The sequence below is a fragment of the Canis lupus genome, chromosome 25 (genome assembly GCF_003254725.2).
Source record: "Canis lupus dingo isolate Sandy chromosome 25, ASM325472v2, whole genome shotgun sequence".
Classification (NCBI taxonomy): Eukaryota; Metazoa; Chordata; class Mammalia; order Carnivora; family Canidae; genus Canis; species Canis lupus.
Window position 1 is genome coordinate 51,133,801 of NC_064267.1, and position 25,656 is coordinate 51,159,456.

Here is a 25,656-nt window from a genome sequence, read left to right on the forward strand (position 1 = left end):
TACAATTCCCATGAGACACTGGGGCCGCGCAAGCGCGTCGGGGTTCAAGCCTGGCGTGGGAGCCCATTGGCTGAGCTGGCGCCGAGCCGGGAGCCCTGATTGGCCGAGGGGCCTGAGGCCACAGATTCCGGAAAGGGGAAGAGCAGCCAACATGGCGGCGGAACGCGGCGCGGGCCAGCAACAGTCGCAGGAGATGATGGAGGGTGAGCGGCTCCGCGGGGCGGCGGCCCGAGGGCCGGCGGGCGGGGGGCGGCGGCCCGCAGCGGCCTCGCCTGAGAGAAGCGGGCCGTCCGGGCTGCGGCTGCCGCTCCGGCTCGGGCCCCGCCGCGCGCGCTGACAGCTGCCGCCGGCTCGGGGCAGGGGCAGGGGCAGGGGCAGGGCAGGGCGGCCCCGGCCCCGGGGACCCGGCAGAGGCTGCAGCGGCCGGGAGGGCGCGGGCGGCGGGGCGCGGACGGGCGGCGGGGCCGGGTACGCCGGGCGTGCTGCTGGCGGGCGCCGCGCCCCGAACCTCCGAGCCCGGCAGCTCCTGGGGAAACTGAGGCGCGCGGCGGCGCGGAGGGAAGGGCTGGGCGGGAGCGGAGCGGCCCGGGCCCTCTGGCCCCAAGACGCTAAATCCGACTCTTTAGCTCCGTTGGAAAAAAATATTAATGATCCGCACGTGGTGCCCGCGTCGGCGGCCTGGGCGGGGGTCCCGGTCGGGGCAGCCCCTCACCCGGGCGCCAAGTGCCGGGAGGAAGGGGGGGCCCGGGCACCTGCACACGGGGCCGGGGGAGGACGGAGGCAAGGACCGTGGAGGGAAGCGGCCAAGAGTGACCGCCCGGTCGGAGGAGGGCGGCAGGGGAAGGCCGGGGCGGCCCCGCGAGGGGCTGGGTGTTTGGCAGCCAGGAGACAGCCCTCGCTCCGTCCGCCGCACGTCGCCCTTTCGGAGTCTGGGTGAATGGCACGTGCAAAAGCCAAGTGATTCCGTCCCCGGCCCGGCCCGGCCGTCCCCACCCATCCCGTTACCCAGCAAGCTCCCTAGCACGTCCTGGCATCTCCAGGTCTTCAGTGCCTCCTCCGTTCCCACTGCCCATGCTGTGGGCCAGCCCCTTGCTCCCGGATCCCGAAACTGCACCATAATTGGATCCGCTGCCCCAGCTGCGACCGTCTGCTGCCTGCAGGGTGGTCCCGCGTTGCACTTTGGCCTCCCGTCGTCAGGCAGAGTCCCTGCCGCCCTGGGCACAGCCACACTATGCCCAGTGGAAGGCGCCCTCCCTTAGCCTCGGCCACAGAGTGCCCCGTGCGTGGTAGCAGCTAACTGCCGAGTGTTTAGTGCGGGTCATGCACATGCCGACTGCCCCGGAGGCTTTTCTGCGTTAGTCCGGACAGCACCTCTGGTCTGTGGGGCCTGTCCCAGCCCCCTGGTTACAGATGCAGAGAGCGAGGCTTGGGAAAGCCAACAGCCTGTTGGCACCGGGTCTCTAAGGGCAACGTGAAATCTTCAGCAGGAGCCCCCGGCATTCCAGAAACCTGTAGAGTCAGAGCTCAGATTCGGATGTTAGAATCGCATCAGATGCTCTGGGAATGCAGAATAGATGAGACAAAGCCCAAAAAAAGCCACAGAGAGACCAGTTAGGAGGCCAGGAGGGAGCCCAGGCAGTCGCCAGAGGGGGGCAGAAGCAATGGATTTGGCGGTTTGGGAGGCGGAGTTCATAAGGACTTGGTTTTATCCAGCAGTCGCTTCCCAGGCGCGCTTTTCTCGGCCCAGGAGGAGGTACAGAGAAGAAGTAAAACTACTTTTCCCCCAAAGAGTGCACCCCTTTGTGGACGAGGCGTAGCGAGGATGATTGAGGACTCCCAGGGATTTATTCCTGTTTCAGCTCTTTGAGACAGACCGCCAACGGAGACGATGAAAAAAGTCTGGAGAAGGGAAGATTATTTGACGGTCTTAGCAAAGAAATTTTGCCAGTCTGCCACGTTTAGTCATTGCCTTATCTATCAATTCAGAAAGTACTTATTTACCAGCCTTTCAAAGCAGTTAGCTGGTATCACTGTGTGCTGATGTTTGGCATCGGTGACCTTTATGTGGGGCGTTTGGCGCTACTGGCTGTCTTCGCCTTTTTCATTACAGCCCCCCCCTCTGCCCACAGTCTGATTTGAGTTAGTCTTGATTTCTTTCAGAACGTGGGCCTGTGAACTGGGCTGGTTTTCTTGGCCAAATGGATAGTGGAGCGTGGATGAAGGTATGTGGTGGAAGGGTCACACTGGTCCCCTCTACGTGGACATCCAGGCCAAAAGCAAGCCGCACAGGAGGCGCTTCACTGTGTGTCACCCATTAGTACCTGGTCACAAATGACCCAGGGCTTTCAGAACACCTGGTAATGCTTCACAGTGTCCTCGAGGGCAGGAATAGTAGCTGCTCATCTCAGTACCCGCGTGTCCTTCCCGCTCTGCCCTCCCACACACAAATTGTCCCCAGCACCGTGCACCTCAGGTGGCGCCCAAGACGCGGAAGACACTCAAATGTTTGTCGAGCTGACTTCAACCGATGTTTTTCAATGAAGTCTTTTTGACTTACAGCTGGATGTCCGTCTGTTAAATGTTCCTCGGGGAGTCACGTAAAGTGGCTGTGAATTCTTACGGATGTGTGTGGGCTCAGTTGACAGGCGGGTCGAGTCTGAAGAATCTGGCGATGAGGAAGGGAAGAAGCAGAGCAGCGGTATAGTGGCCGACCTCAGTGAGCAGAGCCTGAAGGATGGAGAGGAGCAGGGGAGAAGAGGACCCAGAAGGTACCAGGCCCAGTTAAGAGCCTTCAACTCTCTAAGGGGGGAGGGTGCAGCCGTGTGGCGCATGATCTGCTCTGCCCCACCCCACCGCCTTGGGTGGTGGGCAGGCCAGGGCAGTGGGGGCTGCTCTGGGCAGTGGGACGACTGCTGTGCGAGAGGGGCATTCCTTTGGCTGGCTCTGGGTCTGCTGATGCAGCACTAGAGGCCCACTGGGGGCTGGCGGCCGGTGCTCCGAGCAGCGCGCCCCCTGAGGCGCTCCTAACTGAGCTGACTCATCTGTGGCACTTGCAGGCAGGATGCATTTGTTTTGAGTTCCCCTGAAGGCGAATGCTACTACTAATAACAGTGGTACTAGTGTGTGATCCTGGACGGAATCAGGGTTGTTTTATTAACCATATGTTCAGAAAGTGAGATTTGAAAAAAACATTTTCACTGATGCTTTTGTTTCCTACTGTAGTAATGTAATTTCAGAATAGCACTTTAGAGAAGTCACTTCTAAGTCCTGCTTCACCATCCTTAGAGGCCTGAGGATTGGCTGCTAACTTGCTTAGATGTTAGGAAAATTGTCTCATGCAGAAAATATCTCAGTAGCCTCCTAGCATTTTAGTGTTTAAAAACAATAACAAAATTAACTTAGAGATGAGAAAAGTAAATTCTCATTCCATAATGGTGGTTTTTCACCCTCCACAACCATGATCTTTGTTTGGTTAGAAAAATCAGTTTAGGGCAGCCCAGGTGGTTCAGCGGTTTAGCGCCACCTGCAGCCCTGGGCATGATCCTGGAGACCCAGGATCGAGTCCCACGTCCGGCTTCCTGCATGGAGCCTGCTTCTCCCTCTGCCTGTGTCTCTGCCTCTCTCTCTGTGTCTCCCATGAATAAATAAATAAAATCTTTAAAAACAAAGAAAAGGGAAAATCAGTTTACATTGAAAAGAACGAGAGAGCACCTGAACAGACAGAAAGGTATCCAGGACGCGTTATTAGGTGAGAGCTGCAAATTTCCAAACACTATGCATGTTAAAGGCCGTCTGTTAAAATTATTAATAACATGTAAGTTTCAACATACTTAAAAGAGAAAACCCATCAAACTGCAGTTGAGGGTCTCTGAAGAACACTTTTGAGAGGGTCTCATACCTTCTGCATTTTCTAAATTTATATACAATGTACGGACTTTCAAGGTGGTACTAGTCATGCACTCCCGTTATGGTAATAAAACTTCCCACAAATTTCTAAAAAACAAAACTAATTTTTAAAATAACATTGTGCTCTGTGCCAGTGAAGATGATTGGTAACTATGGCAACCTAATTTTAAGGCAAAGGGAGATTACCACAAAAGTATCAGCCACATTTACTTTGGAGTTCCAGAGTCGATATTCTGGAGGTGATGTGGGTGGAATAAATGCATGGGAGTGATGGAGGAAAGCACTCGTTACTGAGTCACAGAAAGACCAAGCGAGTGGGGGCATCACCTGCTGTCACAGCTGAACACTCCGCGCTCACAGAGGACTGGAGAGTTGGTGGGGCCCTGTGCTGAGGATTTCTCTCCCTGGGTGGTGAGCGCGGGCTCCCTTGGCTCACCCAGGGGCTCACAGTCACAAAGTAGAACAATGGGACTAGAACCTGGCTTGTCCAAATCCAGCTTTCTTTCCTCCAGACTACTAGCAGTTTTATAAGTCCTTAGGAGACCAGGACTCACTCACACCTGTATTTATTTAAGTCCTGTCCTAAGTTCAAATAAAACAAATTCAAACGTATCAGCCGTTAGCTTTTACTTATTCTCTGCAACTTTTTTTTTTTTTAAGATTTTATTTACTTATTCATGAGGGAAGCAGAGAGAGAGGCAGAGACACAGGCAGAGGGAGAAGCAGGCTCCTAATAGGGAGCCCGATGTGGGACTCGATTCCAGAACCCCGGGATTACACCCTGAGCCGAAGGCAGACGCTCAACCGCTGTGCCACCCAGGCGTCCCTGTAACTTATTTTTTAAAAAAAGATCAATACATGATACATTTGGGAAAATATTCTGGGCTGGCAACTGTTTCAGCAGTGAAGCTGTTGTTTTGAGGGGCCTGCCCTGAGCTCTGGGTCGTTACAAACAGAACCACTTTAAGCTGTGTGGCACCTGTCCTGAGGAGCCCAGGCCCAGTTTCTACCCACTGGCCCTGCTCGATTGCAGTGCTGCCCTGCGCTCTCAGGTGTCCTGCTGTAGACGCTTGATGGCCTGGACACCTGCCCTCATTGTGCTGCCTCCCTCATTGCAACTTCCAGGGTTTGTGGACATTGGATTTGTGCTGTCTTGGGGTGAGGGGTAATTTGGGTATATCTTGTGGTTTTGCCCAACTCCTTTTATCTTATTCCTAGGTTAGTTAGTATCTTGTACAGTTGTAGCAAGTGACTCTAGTAAATGATAAACTACAGTAAATGACGTATTTTTTTGACTAGTCATTGTTGATTGTTCTCGAAAAGGCACAGTGAGAAGACCTACTTCAGCCAGTATGAGCAGTGCTGCTTTGTTAAGCTGCTGGGTCCGATGTTAGGTGCGCCTCTGCTGCCTCCAGCCGAGGGGCCAGGCTACCCTCGGACAAAGCCCGGTCCTCGGCAGGCGCCGTGAGCATGAGGGGCAGCAAGCCCGTTCCGCCGCGGAAGCAAGGGCAGTTTTGCTGCAGGGGAGAGGGAGCGGTAGGAGCCAGGCAGAAGCGTGGCAGGCCAGGCGGCCTAGTTTCCTCAACCAAAAATTGCAGGAGCCAAAGGGGACATCAGAGAAATGTCATCCAGTCGCAATATAGGACCTTGTTCGGATCCTAGTACAAGCAGACATGGGGGTAGAAATCGTCAGTTGATGAAATCCAAGAATCACCACTACTTTTTTAAAGCGTTGAGCCCTGTTTAGACACGCACACAGCATTCAGTTCGGGGGAAATGAGGACCGGGAAACAGCCGATTCCAGGCTGTGAGCTCGCAGGTTGAGCGAGGCTCACAGCTCTCCCCAGCACTGGGGCAGGGCTGGGTAGGGGGCCTCTGCGGGGATCAGCGCCACGCCCCCAGGGGAGGAGTGTGTTCAAATTGGTCAGGGCTCTCCAGTCCCTCTGTCGAGCTGTGCTGTTTTGTTTTCCTCTTTGCAGAGATAAGTGTTTATAGCTACCAGGCCACTTTCCAGAACAATAAAAGGCACATCCTAGAACATCTGACATGCCCAGCATGAGCTATATTCAAATGGCCTGATTTATTGCCACAGACGAGAAAGGAAAGGCCCAGAGAGGGCAGGCTGCTGCCAGCTGTGCAGCTCTGGGCGGCACCGCAAGGTGGGCGGCTCCCCTACCACTGACGGGGCTCCCCAGAGGCTCCGGAGGCCTCCCCGCCTTCCTGCAAATGGCTTCAGGCTACATTTCCTTCTGGCAAGTTCAGTGGCACAGATGGAAGTTTGGAGACCTTTGCCAGTAGCCGAGTTCAGGAACATCAGAACGCCTGAAAGGTGACCGTGCCTGGAACAGGGCATTAACCACGCCAGCTGGGGCCTCCACGTACCGCCCATGGTTTCTCCTGTGCGTGACTGAGCTCCGTGAGCCGGGCAGCCCGAGTCCCAGCACCATGGACACTAGGGCTCTGAATGGGCTTATTTCTTCTCCTTTTTTCAGAAGGACAAGAGCTGCCTGTGGATATGGAAACCATTAGCCTGGACAGAGATGCAGAGGTAATGCGCCGCTGGACGCAGCCGCAGGGGGCACGGTGACAGACCGCTGTGGCCGTCAGGGTATCGTTCATGGTGCTGGCAGATTAGCAAGTGATTTCCGAGGCAGATTCCTTGTGTCCTTGTTGTTTCTAAGACTGGACTGAAACCCCAGCTCTGTGTAACCAGAGGGTTGGGCAGCCAGCCCGTGAACCGCCCTTTTCGGTCGCCTAAGTGACAGGAGCGGGTCAGGTGATCACATTGTCTGTGGCAGGACCTCGACCTCCCCAACATGTGAAGCACACTGGGCACCGGCAGCTCTGGGCAGGCGGGAGGCCACCCAGGAGCAGCACCCAGGCCCCCTCACCCCTCCCGAGCCCGCAGCGGGCTGCCAGCGGGCACCTAGGCCTGTGTTTGTGCTCAGGGGACCGCGGGGCTAGAGGCTTTATGTGCATTTTTACATCAAACTGCCCTCCGTGTCACTGTGTGTCACTGTTGCCTCACCTGCCCCCGCCCCCACTCGCTGGCCCCCATTGGCTCCTGCTCCAGGAGGCAGGTCTTCAGGAGCTTCTCTGCAGCGACGTTTTTTCATTTCAGGATATTGATCTGAATCACTACCGTATTGGGAAAATTGAGGGCTTTGAGGTGCTCAAGAAAGTGAAGGTGAGAGCGACTCTGTCTTCCCTCTTGAGGGGGTGCTGATACCCGGGGCCCGTGTCCCCTGAGGGCCACAGACACATCCGTAACTGAGCGTCCTTTCTGCAGACGCTGCTGGCCTGTGTCCGGAACTGCCATCAGCACCTTTTACCCTAAACATGGTGGGGTTTGCAAAGTCGTCCCAGAGGCTGCTGGGCGAGGCCAGGCTCTGACCCAGTGCAGAGCCTGCCTGCAGCTAACACATCCTGGACTGTATTGTCCTTAACTCGCCTCAGTTAAATTTGTTCAAAGCTGATTCCACTGGCAGCTTGCTTTGCTGGGAAACAACACACACCCCCAACCCTGACTAATGCCTCCCTCACCAAGGAGGTCTGCCCAGTGCAAGGCCTGCCTCCAGCCTCCTGTGGGCGACTGCCCATCCTATCCAAGGTTGGCACATTTCTAGAAAACAGTGGGAGAATGAAAACCACACCCCCTGCCCTGGAAGGCTGGTCCTGAGTCCTGTGACCGCTGGCTTTTTCTGGTGGCCTCTCTGTTACCTATGTCAACTGTCCTTTTTCATCCCTCAGACTCTCTGCCTCCGTCAAAATTTAATTAAATGCATTGAAAATCTGGGGGAGTTACAGAGTCTGCGAGAGCTGGATCTTTATGACAACCAAATCAAGAAGATTGAGAATCTGGAGGCGCTAACGCATTTGGAGTGAGTCGTGATTCCGGGGTACACCTGAGTTGCCTGTTCAGTCTCCCCAGAACCAACCCTGGGCCCTGGCTCTCTGCCCTGGAAGGTCACCTCTGCCACAGGGTCCTGCCCAGCGCCTGGCTCCACAGGTGGCGTTGACTTGACCGCAGTCCCAGCCTGCAAGTCAGACCTTCGATCGCAGGCTCCTGGCTGGTCCCGTCTGGGGACAGCACTAATTCTGTCCTTGGCGCAGGCCCGAGAGCTCAGGCGGACAGCTGGGGTGGGGGCGGGGGGCTCGCCCACCTGGGGGGGCCCTGCCTCCAGGTTAGTGGAGTTCTGAGCTCCATGGCACCTGTGCTCGTTAAAAAGCTAACTTTTTGCTTGTTCTCAGGATTCTAGATATTTCTTTCAATCTGCTGAGAAACATTGAAGGAGTTGACAAGCTGACGCGACTGAGGAAGCTCTTCTTGGTTAACAATAAAATCAGTAAAATTGAGAACATAAGCAACTTACACCAGCTGCAGATGCTGGAGCTGGGGTCCAATCGCATCCGGGTAGGTACAGGTGCATGGCCAGGGCCTGGCCCCTGGGCCTGGCGGTGGTATGTGTGAGGTGTGTGCTGGGCAGAGTGTTTCTTATGGTGTGATTTTATTTTCCAGGAAAAGAATGCTAACTGCGGGTCAGTATTAATATCACGGGCTACGACTCTGTGGTCGAGCTCTTTTTTTTTTTTCTTAAAGATTTTATTTATTTGTGAGAGACTCAGAGAGAAAGAGAGAGAGAGGCAGAGGGAGAGAGAGAGAGAGAGGCAGAGGGAGAGGGAGAAGCAGGCTCCATGCAGGGAGCCCGATGTGGGACTCGATCCTGGAACTCCAGGATCAGGCCCTGGGCTGGAGGCGGCGCTAAACCGCTGAGCCACCTGGGCTGCCCTGAGCTCTTTCTTTGCACGTAAATTCCACTCATCATGCAGATCCCACCTGAACCTCAGCAAAGCGCCCCAGTTACGGTTCTGCCCGAGGTGAAGCACTTTGGTTTTGAATGTCCTGAGGGCTGTGATCTTTGGCAAGTCTCTGAGAGGACAGTGTCCCAGACACAGCAGAGTTGTGGCTTGCAGCCATCTGACCTCCACACGGGGGCCGTAGGAAGCACGTTGCGGCTCCCTGCTTGGTTGGCCCATCCTCCCTGAACAGCTGCATATGACCGGGACGTGCCCCTGGCAGCCTTGCATCCTGCCATGCTGTCCGACCTCTGAGAGCGTTGGGCAGAGTAGACAAGAGGCTTTGGGAAAGAGGTCTGGCGTCCGTGGGCGTCTGCTCGACCCATCTGACTTAGAGCTGCTGGGCAGAAGCTATGGTGGGAAACACGGACTGGCACGGGGAGGAGGAGGGCGGTTGGCCTTGGAGGAGGAAGGGGCACCAGGACGGTGATGAGGGTATCTGCTAGCCAGAACACCACTCGATGGCCACCCGGTGTCCCTGGGAAGCCGTGCCACCAAGCCTGGTGCTTCCCTGGCCCCTGTGTGGGAAATAGCCCTCCGCCTGGCTCTGGACATTCGCAGCACACTGTGATCAGTCCAGCTTGGCCCTTGAGAGCTGGGCAGGATGCAAACCCAGAAGGGCCTCTGGTGACAGCTGTGAGCAGTCACGTGGCCCACATATCAGAGGCGCACGTTGAAAAGTAAAGAGTTAAAAAAAAAGGGGGGTGGTGGACACCTGGGTGGCTCAGCGGTTTAGCACCTGCCTTTGGCCCAGGGCATGATCCTGGAGTCCCGGGATCGAGTCCCAGCGTCAGGCTTCCTGCATGGAGCCTGCTTCTCCCTCTGCCTGTGTCTCTGCCTCTCTCTGTCTCTATGTCTATCGTAAATAAATAAATAAATATTTTTTAAAAAGTAAAGAGCGACCCAGATGTCAACATTTTATCAAGTGTCTGTCTATATGGTGGTGTCTCTAGTCACAGATCAGTGTAGACGATAGCATTGAGGGGCGCCCTCCCCCTGAATCTGCATCCTCACGTCCTGCTGTGACGTACGGGGAGGTGCTCCTACCTCCTGCACCTGCTGCTGCTGTTAGCGTGTGCTGGAGAAGCTGGTAGTTAGGACCTTGGGGAGGAGAGCAGTGAGCACAGCGCGTCCTGGACTGCCCACTCCACACGGCACCGGACCTGACAGTTGAATACAGGATCCCAGAGAGGAGGGCGGGTTGTGGGTCCCGAGGCGGGGACAGAGCCAGGGAATGGCGGGGCCTGCTACCAGGAAGCCTGGGTGGCATCCAAGGTCAGAGCTGCTCTGGAGAAGACCTAGGCTCTTGGAATGCATTTTAATGAACCCTTCATGGAATGACTGCGTGATAACCTGTCAGCGCAGCGCTTTAGCACTTTGGGGCGCAACTGCTCATCTGGGAGTGTCCCTTGACCTCGAGCTCTCTGAGGGTTTGGGGTGAGCCCAGGAGACAAGGCCTTGGACTGTCCACCTTAAGTGAAGTTTCATTGGAGAATTTCCAGAGTGGAAAGGTAGCTTGCCCACAGCTCAGGGCACAGTTCCAGGCAGCTGCGTCCCCTCCCCAGGCACCTTTCCTACCCTGGTCCAGCTGGTTGGCCACACGGTGCTAACTGCTACTCTTCTTCACAGGCAATTGAAAATATTGACACGTTAACCAGTCTGGAGAGTTTGTTTTTGGGGAAAAACAAGATCACTAAGCTTCAGAACCTAGATGCACTTACCAACCTGACGGTCCTCAGTATGCAGGTACTGATCCACCTTTGCTCTCACGGGCTGCACCCTGCCGGCAGCAGAAGCGCCGGACCCCCTGTCCCGTTTGTCTTTGACTGTGTCAGAGTCCACGCTCCTACTGCCAGGGAGCAATTGCAATGTTAGGTTTCAGAGACACACGTACGTACACATAAAACTTCCTTCCCTGGGAGGTTTCCAGCCCGAGGGTCGTCTTGAGAAGGTAGCGCTGGTGCTAGAGCCTCCTGAAGCATGCGGCCTGATGGTGGGAGCGACGCAGTCCCACGCCCGCACAGAGAGCAGAGCCCTGTGTTTGGCAGTTGGCAAGCACCCGGCGTTGCCTAGGCTCCTGCTGCCTTTCCTACCTGAAGCAAACGAGTAGAGTCAGACTCTGGAGGGGAGGTGTGGGAGGGTGTTCGGGGTGTGGAGGGTCTCCCGGAACCGCTCGCGCCTCATAAAGCAGAGTCCGCAAACTCTTGTAAGAGAAGCCCCGTACCTTGAGTTACCGTATATACTGAAATGAGAAGTCATTTATTTTAAAATAGTGTATTTGACATTCTTGAATTACCAACTTATGGGGGTAGACCTTCCCCAGGCACATCTAAAAAGGGAGTTCCTCACCTAAAAGCCTCTAACGCTCACACGTGCTAACGTTTTAGCACAACAAACTTGAAATTTTGACCTCCTTCTCTGAGTAAGTTCCAAGCTGGCACACTCGAAAGGCAGCGCACTGTTGCCAGGACGCTTCAAGACGAGAGGTCTCCTTCCCTGAGAAACATACTGTCTTGTATCCTCCACGCTGTTCTGATGGCTGTTGGCCCTCCCTCCCGCAGAGCAACCGGCTGACCAAGATGGAGGGTCTGCAGAGCCTGGTGAACCTTCGAGAGCTGTACCTGAGCCACAACGGCATCGAGGTCATCGAGGGCCTGGAGAACAATGTAAGACGTCCGCTCGTCTGTCCGGGGCAGGTACGGGGTAGGCCTGGTCTGAAGGAGACTCGTGGCCTCTAGGGGTTTATGGTAGAGACCTTCCCGCTCTGGAAACAGAGCGGTCCCCACGCTGGGATGCGCGTGACCCACATACAGTCTCCCCACGCCCCTCGGACGAGCGTTGGGCCGGTGCTCCCCACTGCGGCCAGCGCCCGCACCGACCTCCCAACCTCCCGTCCAGGGCAGGGTGCACTGTGCGGCCACCAGCAGCGCCGCAGACATTTGGGAAGAGTTTGAGAACACAAGCCCTGCCTGTTCCCAGGTGCCCCGTACTGCAGAGGGCTGGCAGGTGTCGGCAGCTTCTTCCCTCCCCTCCTGACCACTGCACTTCCTGGCCCATGGCTTTCCGGCCCACGGGCCATGCGTGTTCTTCCTCCTCTTTTCTCCCGCCCTGGCAGGGATGAGGAGGGCCTGTCCACCTGCTGCGGACAGCCCGGCTCTTGCCCAGTGGCCTTAGGTGTGCTGAGCGGGGAGGGCGGGGCAGCACTGGCCGCTGCCCTTCTCGGCTGCCTGTGGGCGAGCCTGCTTTTCCTCACTGCATGCAGTTCAAGACAAATAAAATATTTTTCTCATTATATTTTACTGGGTATTTTTTTCCTGTTTTGTTTATTGCCAGCAAAGGTAACAGCGTGGTCACTCATGTTGTACACCTAGCACTTCTTAGTACAGGCTCCTGTGGCTCTGCGCCTCAGCCCCTCGGTCTAGTCATCGTTGTCACCATTAGTAATGTTTTCGAGGAAAAACCACGTTCTGAATTTCATTTTACCACTACCTAGAATTTGCGAGGAGTTAGACGTGACCTGTGATAAGTGTAGTCGCCTTCCTTACCCCCTGCAGTCAAGTCGACAGCTTAGGAGCATGTGCTGGGCAGTACGCTCAGGCAGTGCAGGGGTCGGTGGAGGCAGAGCTGTAAGAGGCCCGACTGTATGGGGGCCATGAGCGCACGGCAGCCGGGGTGTGCACACGGGGTGTCCGGCCTGAGGGGCCCACACCCCCCGGGGGGCCCTGGGTCTCCCCACCCTGTGTCCCGCAGGCTGGGAGGAGGGTTGTGTCTGCAGCACGGTCCCCTGAGCACAGGTCCCCAGCAGATGGGAAAGAAGCAAGAGTGTAGGTTTTCCCAGTAGGCTGCTACGCTGGGGTCTGGGTTCGACTCCACAGCGTTAAGAGAAAGCAGTTGTGGCCCTGAAGGTTATTATGTGATGAGAACATTTATCAGGGTCCGATGTGACAGTCTCCTCAGGGCTTCGTTTAACTGCAGATCAAATGTCCGTTTAAGTTTTCTGTCTTAATGGTTCTGGAATGTATTTTTGTTCTGGGAGGTAAGGAAGTAGGTGCCTGTCCTTCCCAAATGGCAAACCCCCGGCCCAGCACCACAGACGACACCTCGCAGCGTGCAGGGCATCCCCCACGGCCAGGGCCGGCTCCCCGCACACTCCTCATGCCGTCTCTGTGGCGCCGTGGACAGCCCTGTCTGCCATGCTTGCTCCCTACCTCACCCGGTTCCTCGCTTTTTTGTAAGCAATTCTCACTGGTTTGCTTTTGGATGAGCTTTCAAAACACTGTCCAGCTCCCCAGAAGAAACAAGACTGCGTCAAGCACATCACTGGGCCCCTGTGCTCAGAGGCTCGGGCCCGTCCCGTCAGCCACAGGACCCACCCCGCGGTCAGAGCCTGCGTGTTTCCACTCGCACGGCCGATGACACCAAGCACCGCAGGACGGGGTCAGAGGGCTGGAGATGGCACGGTGGCGACCCAGCCTGTCCCCGCCTGCTGCCTGCCCTCTTCTGTGACCTCTAAGTCCCTGTTTGCTGCAGACGTCCCAGGCCCCGGGCAGGAGCCTCCTGGCACCCTGCACTCACGCAGCAAACAGCACACACGATGGGCCCAACACGAGCTCCTCGAAGGAGCTCCTCCTCGGCATGCCAATGCCCAGCCTGCACCTGACGCGGTGCGGACCGCGTGGCTCCCCAGAGAGGGACCAGCGCTCTTGCTGGGTGACCTTGCGGGTGGACCCTCAGAGCCAGAGGCCGGGGCCAGAGCTGCTGAACCGGCACAGCTGCTGGCTGCGGGCTTATGTGTGTGTGTGCGTGGATTTGTTTTTATTATATTAAGACAATTTTTAACTTTCCTTTAAAACTTGGGAGGGTTGGGAAACAGAATCCCAGGAATGCAGTAGAAAATGTAAGAAGGGATCCACAGTCAGAAATGGGTAAGACGAGAAGGGAATGAACTTTTTTTTGGGGGGGGGCGGGGGGATGAACTTTTATGAGTGGCTGTCAACCGATTTCTAAATGTTTCCCTTTTGATTTTAGAAAAATGTGCCAGTTGGTTGGATTAACCGTAGTTCAGGAAGCAATGCAGGCTTTAACAGACTCCATTTCCGCTGCAATGTTTTTGGATTCTGTTGAACCTTGAAACTATAGCTTAAGAAGTATTCCCGAGGCTTAGCTGATGTGTATCAGGGAGACGGCGGCTGCCGGCATTCCTCAGAGGGGGATGGTGTGTCTCTGCATGGAGGCGCAACGTCTGGCCTGCAGACGGTGCTCAGTCGCTCCAGACGCTGTCCTGTCAGCTGTAAATCCCAGACTGGCGCCAGACCCACTCGCCCTCAGCACCCCCGCAAGGGGCTTCCCTCTCTGCCCCTTCCTCCCGGTCCTCCGGGAGCATGGGCCGGGGCCAGTGTGCCACCTCTGCTTGGACCTGAGCAGTGTCCTCCCTGTGGCGAGCCCCAGGCTCCTCATCCCTGACTTAAAATAATATTTTAAGGATTATTTTTGAGGTATGGTGCACGTCCTCAAGATAAACTGAGTAGACGTTGCTCTAAATGTCACCCCTTCCTCAGAGACCACCCTGACCTCCCCACCCCGAGCCCCAGGCCCACCCCACTTCCAGGGCCGTGTCACTCTGCTCTTCCGGGACCACTCATCTCAGCAGGACAGGGACCCTTGTGCACCGCAGTCCAGGGCTGGGAGCGTCAGGTGCCAAGGATGGTGCGCGCTCGATGCGGGGGTTGTGAGGGTTCCGTATGCGAAGGACACGGGGCTGCAGGAAGCGGGGAGGAGTCACCACCCTGTTGGCATGCTCCTGTGCCAGGAGGGCAGACTGGGTGGCCCGCCCCGCAGCTCTAAGCTCGGCACCTGACGCCCTGTGCGTGATCTCACAGTCATTGTTGAACTGAGATAATCCAGGAAAAATCTTATCTCCTTATTTTAGAACAAACTCACGATGTTGGACATTGCATCAAATAGAATCAAAAAGATTGAAAACGTCAGCCATCTAACAGAGCTACAGGAATTCTGGGTAAGTGGAATGCACACGGGATTGACGTTGCTTCTGCAGATGTGCTGCCTCCAGGTGGGGTGCCGTGAGCGAGGGCAGGAGCGCAGCCCCGGGGCTTCCAGGAGAGCGAGGCGGGCGGGCACCGTCACGAGCGTGGTGTTGGCTTTGTCTGTGGGTCCACGTCACCAGGGAGCAGAATCTCAGACCCCACGTTACCCCAGATGGGGAGACCCTGGAAGGGGCAAATGCGGCACCGGAGCCGTGCGTTCAGTGCGGACGTGCCCCAGCACCAGAGGAGAGGTGGCCGGGTTTGTGCGGCCCATCGTCCTGGACCCTGCCGCGCGTTCTGATGGTTACACCTGTGGTCCTGGGAGTCGCAGAACCAGGGAGAAACAGGTTGTAGGAAGTCATAGTTTCTTGACTCGTCTAAAGGTGTTGCAGAATGGTCCCCGAGCTGCGGTCCTCCGCGTCAGGATCGCACAGGCGTGTGGGGGGCCCGTGCCCAGGCTGGTGGCCCCTCAGGGATCACTGCACACACCTCACCCTGTGATGCTGCGGGGCGAGCGAGCTCCTGGAGGTGCTCAGTCTGACCGGGCTCTGTGCGGAGTCTGAGGCACGATCCTTCCTCGTCTAGCCACGCTGCCCATTCACTTTTCTTTCCTCATCTTAAAAGATCATCCAGGTCTCCCTGGAGCACAGGTAGCCTGCTGTGAAAACGCCCCTGGGCCCTTATTACTATCACTGGGTCTTAGGAAGTGTCAGGGTGTGGAGCCAGAGCAACTCTGGGGGCCCCAGCGGGCCCCATGGAGCCCACCGGGTGTAGTACACAGCCCAGCCCCGCGGGCACGGCTGGGGACAGGCTGGCTGGACCAGAGCAAAGGCCTTTGGCTCTGGAGAGGCCGGGGAACAACACACAGCAGCCCACAGGCAAAAATGCAGATCCCGGTGGCAGAGGGCCTGGGTGACAGGGAAGGGGAGCCTGGCCGGAAGTTTCAGGAGTAGGTTTGGGGCACCAGCTGGTCCTGAAGCAGTGTTTCTGAAACCGGATTCCTTCTCCGTGCCTGCCAGGGGATAAGGGCAGGGGACCTGGGGTGCTGAGACCACAGCTAGGGCCGGCTGGGTGCCCCAGCCATGGGGGAGGATGGCCCCGGAGCCCTTAACGCACAGAGGAGCTGCTGCTTAGACCACCACGCAGACAGCCGAGTGAGGCGGAGCTTGCAGTGCTCCGAAGAAATAGGAAGCCAGTCTCAATAAAGGCTCAATCACCCAAATTCTGCGTTTATTCACGTTCCCTTTGTTCTGCCAATTAGAAAAGGACGTTGCAATACCCCAGCCGTGGTTGTGGATTTGCTTTGTCCGGTCCGCTCCGTCAGCTTTTGCTGCTTGTATCTTGAAGGGCTTTTTTTTTTCATTACATATACGGGTAGGATTGTAGTGTCTTCCTGAAGCGTTGTCTCTTACCGTGCGGAATGTCCCTTTCCGCACCGCCCTCTGTTCCCGTCCTGGGGTCTGCCTCCGTGTGATTCTGTTACCGTTCCCATGGGTATCTTTCCCCCTCCATCTACTCAGCCTGTGTTTTCATAATCAATAAACTGTACCTCTCGTAGACGACACATGGGTTTTATCCAGTCTGACCATCTCTGCCTTTCAAGCGAGGTGTTTACCCCACATACATTTAATACGATTACATTTACTTGCATCTTGTGTGATGGTTGGGGTCAGGTCTACCATCTTGCTGTTTGTTTTTTATTTGTTCTTTTTTCTCTCTTTCCTGCCTTCCTTTTGGATTGGGAAAAACAGTATTATTTTGTGGATAGTCTATTTTATTTCCATTGTCAACATATTTGTTTATATCTGTGTTTTATCTTTGGTGACAAATACACGAAGCATATTTTCAATTTTTCACAGTCTGCCTTCGAGTAATATTATTACCACATCCCGTAGAATGTAGGACCCGTACGCTTCAGGTCCCCCCAGCAGCTAACATTGTTCTGAATTTTACTTTTAATAGGTTATAAACTCCATGGTATGTCACTGTTACCTGTTAAGGAAATTAATTTTTTTTTTTTTTTTTTTTTTTAGAGAGAAAGAGTGAGTGGGGGGGAGGGGCAGAGAGAGGGGAGAGAATCCCAAACAGGCTCCACGCTCAGTGCAGAGCCTGACACGGGGCTGGATCTCACGACCCTGAGATCATGACCTGAGCCAAAATCAAGAGTCAGACGCCCAACCGACTGAGCCACCAGGCGCCCCAACGGACATTGAATAACAAGAAAACCTACTTGTTTTACCATTTCTGGCATGTGTTATTCTTGTGTGTAGTTTGCATTGCAGCATTTCCCTTCCACCTGAAGAATTTTAACATTTCTTACTGTGCAGGCCTGCTGTGAACCAGTTCTTTCAGCTTGGTCTGGAAAAGCCCCTTTATTTTACTTTCGTTCTTGAAGGGCAGTATCACAGGGACAGGATCCTGGTTTGACGGTTGGAGGAGTGCCTTGGGCACCTGTCCGCGTCCCCACCTGCTCCGGCTCGCTCGGCTCCTATGACCTCGTTCACCTGTGTGCAGTGTGTCTTTCTCCCTCCAGCTGCTATTTATGTTCTTGTTACCACTTTCCTTTCTTGTCACTTGCATGTCATGTGCTATTGAGCTTTTAGGATCTATGAATGTACAGTTTTCAAAATCAAATGCAGAAAACTTTTGAAAATAATTTCCTCAAAACATTTTTCCGCCCCTCCTTCCCCCAGTTTCTTCCCCAAACCCCCAGTTATGGATACATAATGTTGTCTGGCGCCCGGCAGCTGGGCCATTGGCTTTTTTATGTTGTGTGCTCCATTTGTACAATTTCTTTTCCTGTTTCTGCCACATCTTGATCTTTTCTTCTGCAAAGTTCATGTGTTAAGCTCACGTAGTCAATTTTTGTATCTCAGATGTCATATTTTTCAACTCTAAAAAAAAATTTGCTTCTCTTTCTGTAGATTTTATTTCTCTCCTTACATGTATGTTTTCCTGAAAGCCTTCCTTTCTCACTTGGCTGGTCATTTTTATATAAGATGCTGGCCATTAGGATGTTAAGTTGTTGGGGCATCTGGTGGCTGTCAGTAGAGCATGTGACTCTTGGTCTCGGGGTTGTGAGTTCCAGCCCCACATTGAGCGTAGAGGTTACATAAAAATAAAATCTGTGGAAAAGAGAGATGTTAAGTTATTGACTGTTTGGATTTTTGTTGTTTTCCTTTAAAGTGTATGGGTTCAGTCACTGCTTGATCCCTTTGAGGCTTGTTTACAGCTTTATCAGTGCGTATCTAAGAAGCTTAAGGCTTCGTCTAAGCCTAAGGCTTCATCTAAGGCTCCTAAGCCTAAGGCTTCATCTAAGGCTCCTCCTAAGGCTGTTTCTAGGCTGTGAATCCTCTGGTACATTTAACTGAGGTCCCATCCTCGGGTTGGTGGGAGCACAGACATGTCCTTTCCCTGCGTGAATCCTGACCTCACCCAGCTCAGAGCTCCGGGGCCAGTCCACACTCACTTTTCAGTCCAGGGTTCCAGGGGACCCCGGGTGCTCTTCTGGATCTATTTTCCCTACGTAGCTCACTCCCTCCGAGGATTCCAGCTACCTCTGCCTCCCTGAACCACTCACAGTCTCAGCTTGGGTCCCCCGGGGTCCACAAAGCGCCTCCAGGCAGAAGGCTGGATGAGCACACAGGTCCCCTCCCCGTTCTCCTGCTCTCAGGAGTCACTGCCCTGTGTTGCCTGTTGTCTGGTGTGTGCAGTGGTTTCATGTCGTCTGTCCTGTTTTCTAGCTTATGACCAAAGGCAGGTCCAGCTCCAGTGCCCCATCACATGAAGTGGAAGCCCTATTTCTTTATTTAATCTCATTTTTCTGTGTCACTCACCTACTGCAGGGCGTAAGCCTCATGAGGGCAGAGGGATCTGTCTCTGTGTTTGCTCACTCTTACCTCACTGGCCCCTAGAATCGTGCTGGCACACACGATATATGGTTAATGTCCATATATGAAACACGGCTCCTACAGAGGTGCCATCTCTGCAGGAGGGTAGGAGGGTGCCTGGTGGCTCAGTCGGGTAAGTGTCCCAACTCATGACTTTGGCTCAGCTCATGATCTCAGGGTCATGAGATTGAGCCCTGCATTGGGGGGGGGGGGGGGGTGTCCACGCTCAGCAGGGAGTCTGCTTGGGATTCACTCCCCCTGTCCACTCCCCCTGCTTGTGCTCACTTGCTCAGTCTCTCTCTCTAAAATATATAAATAAAATCCTAAAAAAAATAAATAAATGAGGCAGAGCATGAACAGGCACATCACAGAATAAGAAGTAACAGTTGCTTGTAAATACATAAAATGTCTTCTATTTCATTAACTTTTAAAATACACTAAAACAGTGAGATGTGTTGTGGCCGTCAGGTAGGCAGAGCCTTTGCTAGAATGGAGTCTGTGCTGCACCGAGCGCTCCCATGGACGCTGGCGGGACTCGTCAGCATGTGTCCTGTGGCGTCTTCAGGGCCGAGATGCTTTCACATCTAACACCCTAACAAAATGATGAGAAATTCAAAGATTTATGTACAAAAATACGTAAATATCAGGACTCGTTTTTTTCCGGTGGAAATAGCTTTGTTGTATTTTCTCATGATAAAGTCTGTCTGTTCATTGTAAAAAAAGCAAAAGACCAGATTACAAAGAAGACACGTCTGCCTTTTCCTTGCTTTTTGGTGTGTAGTGTCCAGTTTAGGAGAGATCATAAACCCAAAGCTTATAAAAACAATTACCCAGACTTTCTTCTGAAGCTTTAGGTTTGTATTATTCATACAATTTCTCCAACTTAGGGAATAGTGAATAAATGATGACTTATCCATATGATGAAATATGCTACTATGAAAGCCTTCCAACGAAGTTTGTAAAAGGAATTTAATTACAGGAAAGTGCTCATGAGATAGTGTTGATGAAAAAGGAGGAGGTGCAGCTGTTGATAAATCAGTGCCCTGGACACACAGAGAAAGGTCTAGAAGTGCATGTGGAGAATCGAGAAGCCCTCACCTCTGGATTGCAAATGGAGAGCTGGCTTCACTTTTTATACTCCCCAGTTCCTCCAAGTTCTCTGTAACAAGCATGTTTCCTTCATAAGTGAAAAACAAATGTGCAGAAAAGTATATTCTAGGAGAACCAGGGGCAAGACTTGGAGCCGCACCTCCTGCAGAGGTAGTCAGGCTCACGGAGCAGGCTGGAGGACGAGCAGAGGCCGACACGGCCTCCCGTCTTTCTCTCTTGCCGTCGTCCCTAAGACGAAGCTATCTCTGTCTTGCTGTATCTCCCACTTTGGGGCAATGAGCACTTTGATCCCCAGGAAGAAAAGGAGGAGCGGGTGTATTTCAGCGGCAAGCTGGGTGGCTGCCGACGTCGCTCCGTGCTGGCAGGAGCGTGGGGGCCCCGCGGCCCACAGACAAGTGGGCAAAGACAAGGAGCCACTGTTTCCCTGGACGAAGGAGGCAGAAATCGGAGCTGGGGCTCCCGGGGCTAACATTTTCTGGGCGGGGGTGCAGCGGGGAGATGGCCGCACAGGACAAAGCCCTGGCGGTCAGCTTGGGGCTTCCTTAGACGAGTCGGCTACCCGCGTGTCCTGGCAGCCGACAGCCGTGGGGGGACGTGAGCCCGGTGCCGGTTCCAGGCGCCACCCAGCACGCAGAGGCGCTGGCATTCTGACCTGCCAGAGTGGAGGGACAGTGCCAGACACCCAGAAACTCCGTCGACACCCCGGCACGGCCACCATCGGGCAGGTGAAGCACTGTCCGGGCCCGTGACCAAGCTGCCACAGGACCAGGAAGCTCGCCAGGCGGCCGCTGGAGGACAAGACGACTCAGGCTCTAAGTAATGTCGCATCCGCAGGACAGTGCGACCCGTGACGAGGAGAAAAATGGCTCCTTAGAAGCCACAGGAGGCGATCGGAAACGTCCCCCCTCACCCGGGTCCCAGCACCCGCGCCCACGTGGGGCCCCTGCCCGCGCACACACGTGGGCCGCGCTGACTCATGCCTAGCAAGCAGCATAGAGCAGTAGCAACAGGGCCTGCCCCCGCGGTCGGGTTGGGGGAGGCTGGCTTCCACCCTGGGCTCCTTCTGGCTCGCTCGAGTCCCTACCGTGATTTGGAGTAACAGACGCCCCTTTGGACCCCGGCAACATACAGGGCGCGCGTCCGCTTTGTTGAAATGCCCCACAGATGTTCAAAAAATAGGTGATTTTCATAATCTACCGGTTGTATGTGAGACGTATCTTGAGATTTCCCCCACATCCCTGTCTTGAAGATGCTACTGAGTTTGGGGGAAGTTAAGTGTGTGTTTTCTTTATAAATATCAGCCGGAAAACCGTCCTGAGGCGAGGTGTGAGGTTTGGGTCCTGAAAACCCTGAGCAGGTACCGGGAGAGCCTCGCACAGGACACGCTGTGCAGCACAATCCCAGCAGTGGATTCAGGCAGCGCCCGTCACTGGACGCCACGACCACGAGGGGCTGGGCGTCCGCCCTGTGTCACCCCGCGTGGAATTCACCAACTGCGAGGGGAGACGCGGCCCCAAGTCACCCACGTGATCAAGCCTCCAACCCTGGCCGAGGGACAGCCTGAGCCGTGCGTCGCCCGACGTGATTCCTCTATAGAGCACACCCCCCAGGAGAGTCGTCTGTGCTCACCAGGCCCTTAGAGCTACCGACGGGAAGTACGGGGGCTGGAGGAAGAAGGAGACAAGTGGAAGAGTCCAGAACGAGGATGCTCTACGTGGCACTAAACTGGGGTTCTTGAAAAAGCTTCGTTTAACAGGAAAAAAAATGAGTAGAAGTGGGAAATGTTCTAGATTAAAAGAAACTAAAAATTTCAGCTTCTGGGGAGATACGCCAGGAAGGGCCCCGGCCCCGCCCCGTGACGTGCCCGCGGTGACACACGTACGAGGGGCAGGCTCCCGGCTCTCTGCCTCAGACGCGGTTCCGGCGTCCCACCGGTGAGCCAGGCCCCCCCCGCACTCACCAGGCCCCCAGGCTGGGACGGGCCGCGGGACAGGGGCGACCTCCGGTGCGAGCGGAGCAAGGCGCCGGCGCTCCGGGCCTGGCCAGAGCCCAACCCACAACCCACGGCCACCGTGACGTCACCAAGACGCTCTTAAGCAGACTGTGCTGCGGACAGCGTCACACCTCAGTTTTTGTTAAAGGACAGTCCTTTCTGCAGGTCGGCGGCGCAAGCGTAGCCGGTGCAGGCGCCCCGTCGGGCTCCCCGCCTCCGCGGCCCTGGCCCGTAGCTGCCGGGCAGCCGCAGCCCCGGGGAGAGGCGCGGCCGTGTGAGCGCTGGCCGAGCCGATGGACTCGTGCTGAGTAGGTCGACGCTTGGGTTTGTCCTGGAGGCGCCTCCCGAGCGTCCCTTCCAGGGAGCGTCTGCCCGCGCGGCGGCAGAGCATCTCCTCGCTGTCCGGGCCCTCCGTCCGCCAGGGCCGACGCCTGGGGGTGCAAACCGGCTTTGCCGGAGCACGAGGCCCACGAGGCCCACGGGGAGCCCTCACCGGAACAGGTGAGTCCAGAGCATGTGCGTCCGAGACCACGGCTGGGCGGCCGTCGGGCTGTGGCCAGGGCCGGGGGGGGGGGGGGGCCTGCGCTGCTCCGCGGAGCTGAGGAAGCACCGGTCAGCGTCTACGGCAGGACGCGGCCCAGCAGCCGGGGCCCAGGCCGCCCTCGGCAGGCTCACCCCGTGGCAGCCGTGGGGCTGCCGACGGCCCGGCCCTGCCCAGCAGAGCTCGCCAGCGCCCAGGCCTGCAGCTCCACCCGGCTCGGAGCCGGTCCCCCCGTGCAAGGGGCCCAGCGAGCGGGACGCCAAGGCCGCAGCTGGGAGGCGACCAGCCAGGACTCGAGGCGCTTGTTGCACAGTCAGCCGCCTTCATCCAGGAATCCACCTCGGGGGCGTGTGGTCCAGGGTCTAGTGTGGGATCCGAAGTCACCAGATGAGCCAATAGGGAACTGTGACCTGTGCTCACGAACATCAGTGATGAGAACCCAACCCCCAGCATTCAGTGGCCTGGGGCAGGGGCGGGTCGTGTGGGTCCTGCTCCTTCCCACCTCCAGACCCTCCTCCTCCTCCTCCTCCTCCTCCTCCTCCTCCTCCTCCTCCTCCTCCTCCTCCTCCTCCTCCTCCTCCTCCCCAAGACCTCAGCCCGCTGCAGGGTGCTCGCTGCACGCCTGCCCTTCAGCACCCTTGTTTCCGTGTCGCCCTGTCCTGGGGGTTCCCCGGGGACTTTGCTTCCCCGCCTCCTCGGCCCCAGGTGAGCCCATCATACGTGCTCCGCCCCCGTGCCCTCCTGCCTGCGGGCCCAGCTCCGCCGGCGTCTCCGGGTCCCTGGGGTCAGCGTCCTCCACCCCAGCCACCGTCCTTGCACCCGCAGCCGCGCTTCCTCCTCACGCCGCTCCCGGGACCTCTGGGTCTTAGCCCCGCGGTCCCCGGTCACGCGTCGGTCGTCCTGCTGCGTTCTCCTTGGTTTCCTCCCGCGGCTCACGGCAGTGCGGGGCCCCGTCTTGCGCCTTCCCCCAGGGAGCCTCCCTGGTCCACACGGGCCCCCGGGGCGCCCCCAGCGCGCACGTCGTATTCCCGCCAGGGCCTGCCCCAGCCCCGGGGCCACAGCAACAACTGCACCCCCGGGGCACCCCCGGCGCGGGGCGATGTTGGCTGGGCCCGTCCCCAGGCTCAACATCGGGCACATGGGCGTCAGGCCAGGCTCTCGGGATCGTCCTTCTTTCTCCGCCTCCCTTGCTCGTCCCGTGCAGACCCGCATCTGCCCTCCCGCTTCACCCAGCACCCGGCCTCTGCTGTCCGCGGCTCCCCTGTGGCCCGAGACACTGTCCTCCCGCCCGGCCGCTCCCACGGCCCCCAGCCTGCCACGTCACCCCGTGTCACTGGCCGCAGATCCCCAGCTCCTGGAGCCCAGCCTGGACAGTGGTGGGTCCCCACGGCCGTCACCCTGTGTCCCAGACCCGAACACGAGGCAGCGGCACAGAACTCCGAGCCGACCAGTGTGACCTGGAGCACCTCAGGGAGGCCTGGGGAGGCGCCTGCCCCCGCGCTGGCCTTCCTGCAGTGGCTCCACGTCCTTCCCACGGCGCGCGTGGCAGCTCTATAGGCTCTCACCCGACAGGTCTGCTCCCTGTCCCCGTCCCCGTGCCCGCGCGCCCCTGCCCTCTGTCTCTGCGTGCAGAGGCCCCGGGGCCGCGTCGCTCCAAGTGTGGCCTCTGGAACAGGCGTGACCGGACCGGGGGCTCGGAGGGCATAGCGCTCCCGGCAGCCCACCCGCGCCCGTGTCAGAGTGCCGCGGTCTGGGGCGTGCAGGAGGCCTCATTACACCACAGAAATCTGCAGACCGCGCTCGTCGGGGCTTCTGGAGTTTTCTGGGAGCTGGCTGCTGCGTGGGCATGCCCGGGGCCTCAGGGTGCCCGTCCCGCACTCCCAGGCTCCTCTGCCGCCCTTTGCACTGTCCGTCCATGCTGTTCCCTGGGGCCCGGGGACCCGGCCTGGCCCCTCCCTGAGTCCCACCTGCCCCCAGAGGAGCCTCGAGCCTCCACAGGACGGGTGTGAACCCCGTGCCCGCCGCGCCCGCGTCCCGACGGCGGATGATAAGGTCCAGAACTCTTCCTGGCTCTGGCGGGTGCCCTCCAGGTGGGCCCTGGGGGCCGGGGGGAGGCCCTGAGCTGCCTGGAGCCGCGCAGACCCCCAGGCCCTCCTCCGGCCTCACACCCTGGGGACAAGGGTCGTGTGGGCCGGGTGTGATCCGCGTGGCGCGGCATTTCCCTCCGAGGCCAGCAGCAGGGATCCCAGTGGGACAGGCCAGGGGCAGCTCATGGGACAGACGGACATTTAGTTGGCATGGACACTGCCCTGAGGGCCGTGTAACGGTCAGAGCACACAGTCGGGCCTCGGGGACCACTGGGGGTCTGGAGGAAGGACGCTGGGACCTGCGGGGAGCCTACAGAGCGCGGGGTCGTGAGCCGTGCCGCGTGCTAACATGGGCAGCCCCGTGGTGGTGGGGCCGAGGGCTGCGTGTGACCCGGACCCGTTCCCCAGGGGAGCCGCTGCAAGGTGGCCCAGGAGGTGCTAGAAGGTTCCATGGGGCCTGGGAAGGCCGCGCGGTGCCCTGAGTCGGTGGGGCAGGAGGCCGGGGCTGTTCTGCGCTAGCCACTTCCCTAACCTGCGTGTGTGTCCCCCAGATGAACGACAATCTCCTGGAGAGCTGGAGCGACCTGGACGAGCTGAAAGCAGCCAAGAGCCTGGAGACGGTGTACCTGGAGCGGAACCCCCTGCAGAAGGACCCCCAGTACAGGCGGAAGATCATGCTGGCCCTGCCCACCGTGCGGCAGATCGACGCCACCTTTGTCAGGTTCTGAGTCCGGCTGGCTCCTCGCCCGGTCCCTCTCGACAAGAACGTCCCAGCCACGGTTTTTATCCACTCGCTCCTCGAGCCGTCGCTCTCTCAGCAGTCACAAACCCAATGGCAATAAAAAGGCACTGAGTGATGACTGCCGTGTGTGACGCCCACGCCGCCGGGTCTTCCTAGTTAGTGGTCGCGCCCGGGCCGCTCCCGCCGCGTCTGTCCTCCTGAGAAGGGCGGGCCAGGTGGGTGCGAGGGCGCTGCCCGGGGTGGGGGCCCCAGGGCCGCCTGGCAGCCCACAGCCGCTCGGTCTTACAGACCAGTTGACGCCAGGGTTTTTCTAATTACACGTGTTTCAGAACCAAACCGTGGGCGCAGGACAGGACGGCCGGGTCGCGCGTGCTGTGAGAGCCGTGGGCATGCGCCAGACCCCCGGCCACCCCGCCACCCTCAGCGGCCCAGGATGGGGCTGCCGGGCCGAGAGGAGACGCTTCCCGGGCTCCCGGCTGCACGGTG

At 57.1% G+C, this 25,656-nt stretch overlaps 1 protein-coding gene across 1 annotated transcript; it reads left to right on the plus strand.

The window, feature by feature from the left end:
- The first annotated feature begins 10 nt into the window (after positions 1-10).
- Positions 11-25,288, plus strand: PPP1R7 (protein phosphatase 1 regulatory subunit 7). The gene is given in 11 exon segments (XM_025463750.3): positions 11-203; positions 2,639-2,745; positions 2,747-2,768; positions 6,399-6,454; positions 7,028-7,093; positions 7,657-7,787; positions 8,158-8,320; positions 10,393-10,509; positions 11,325-11,429; positions 14,693-14,779; positions 24,980-25,288. Coding segments are annotated over 11 exon segments (1,224 nt in total). The 3' UTR covers positions 25,157-25,288.
- The last annotated feature ends 368 nt before the right edge of the window (positions 25,289-25,656 follow it).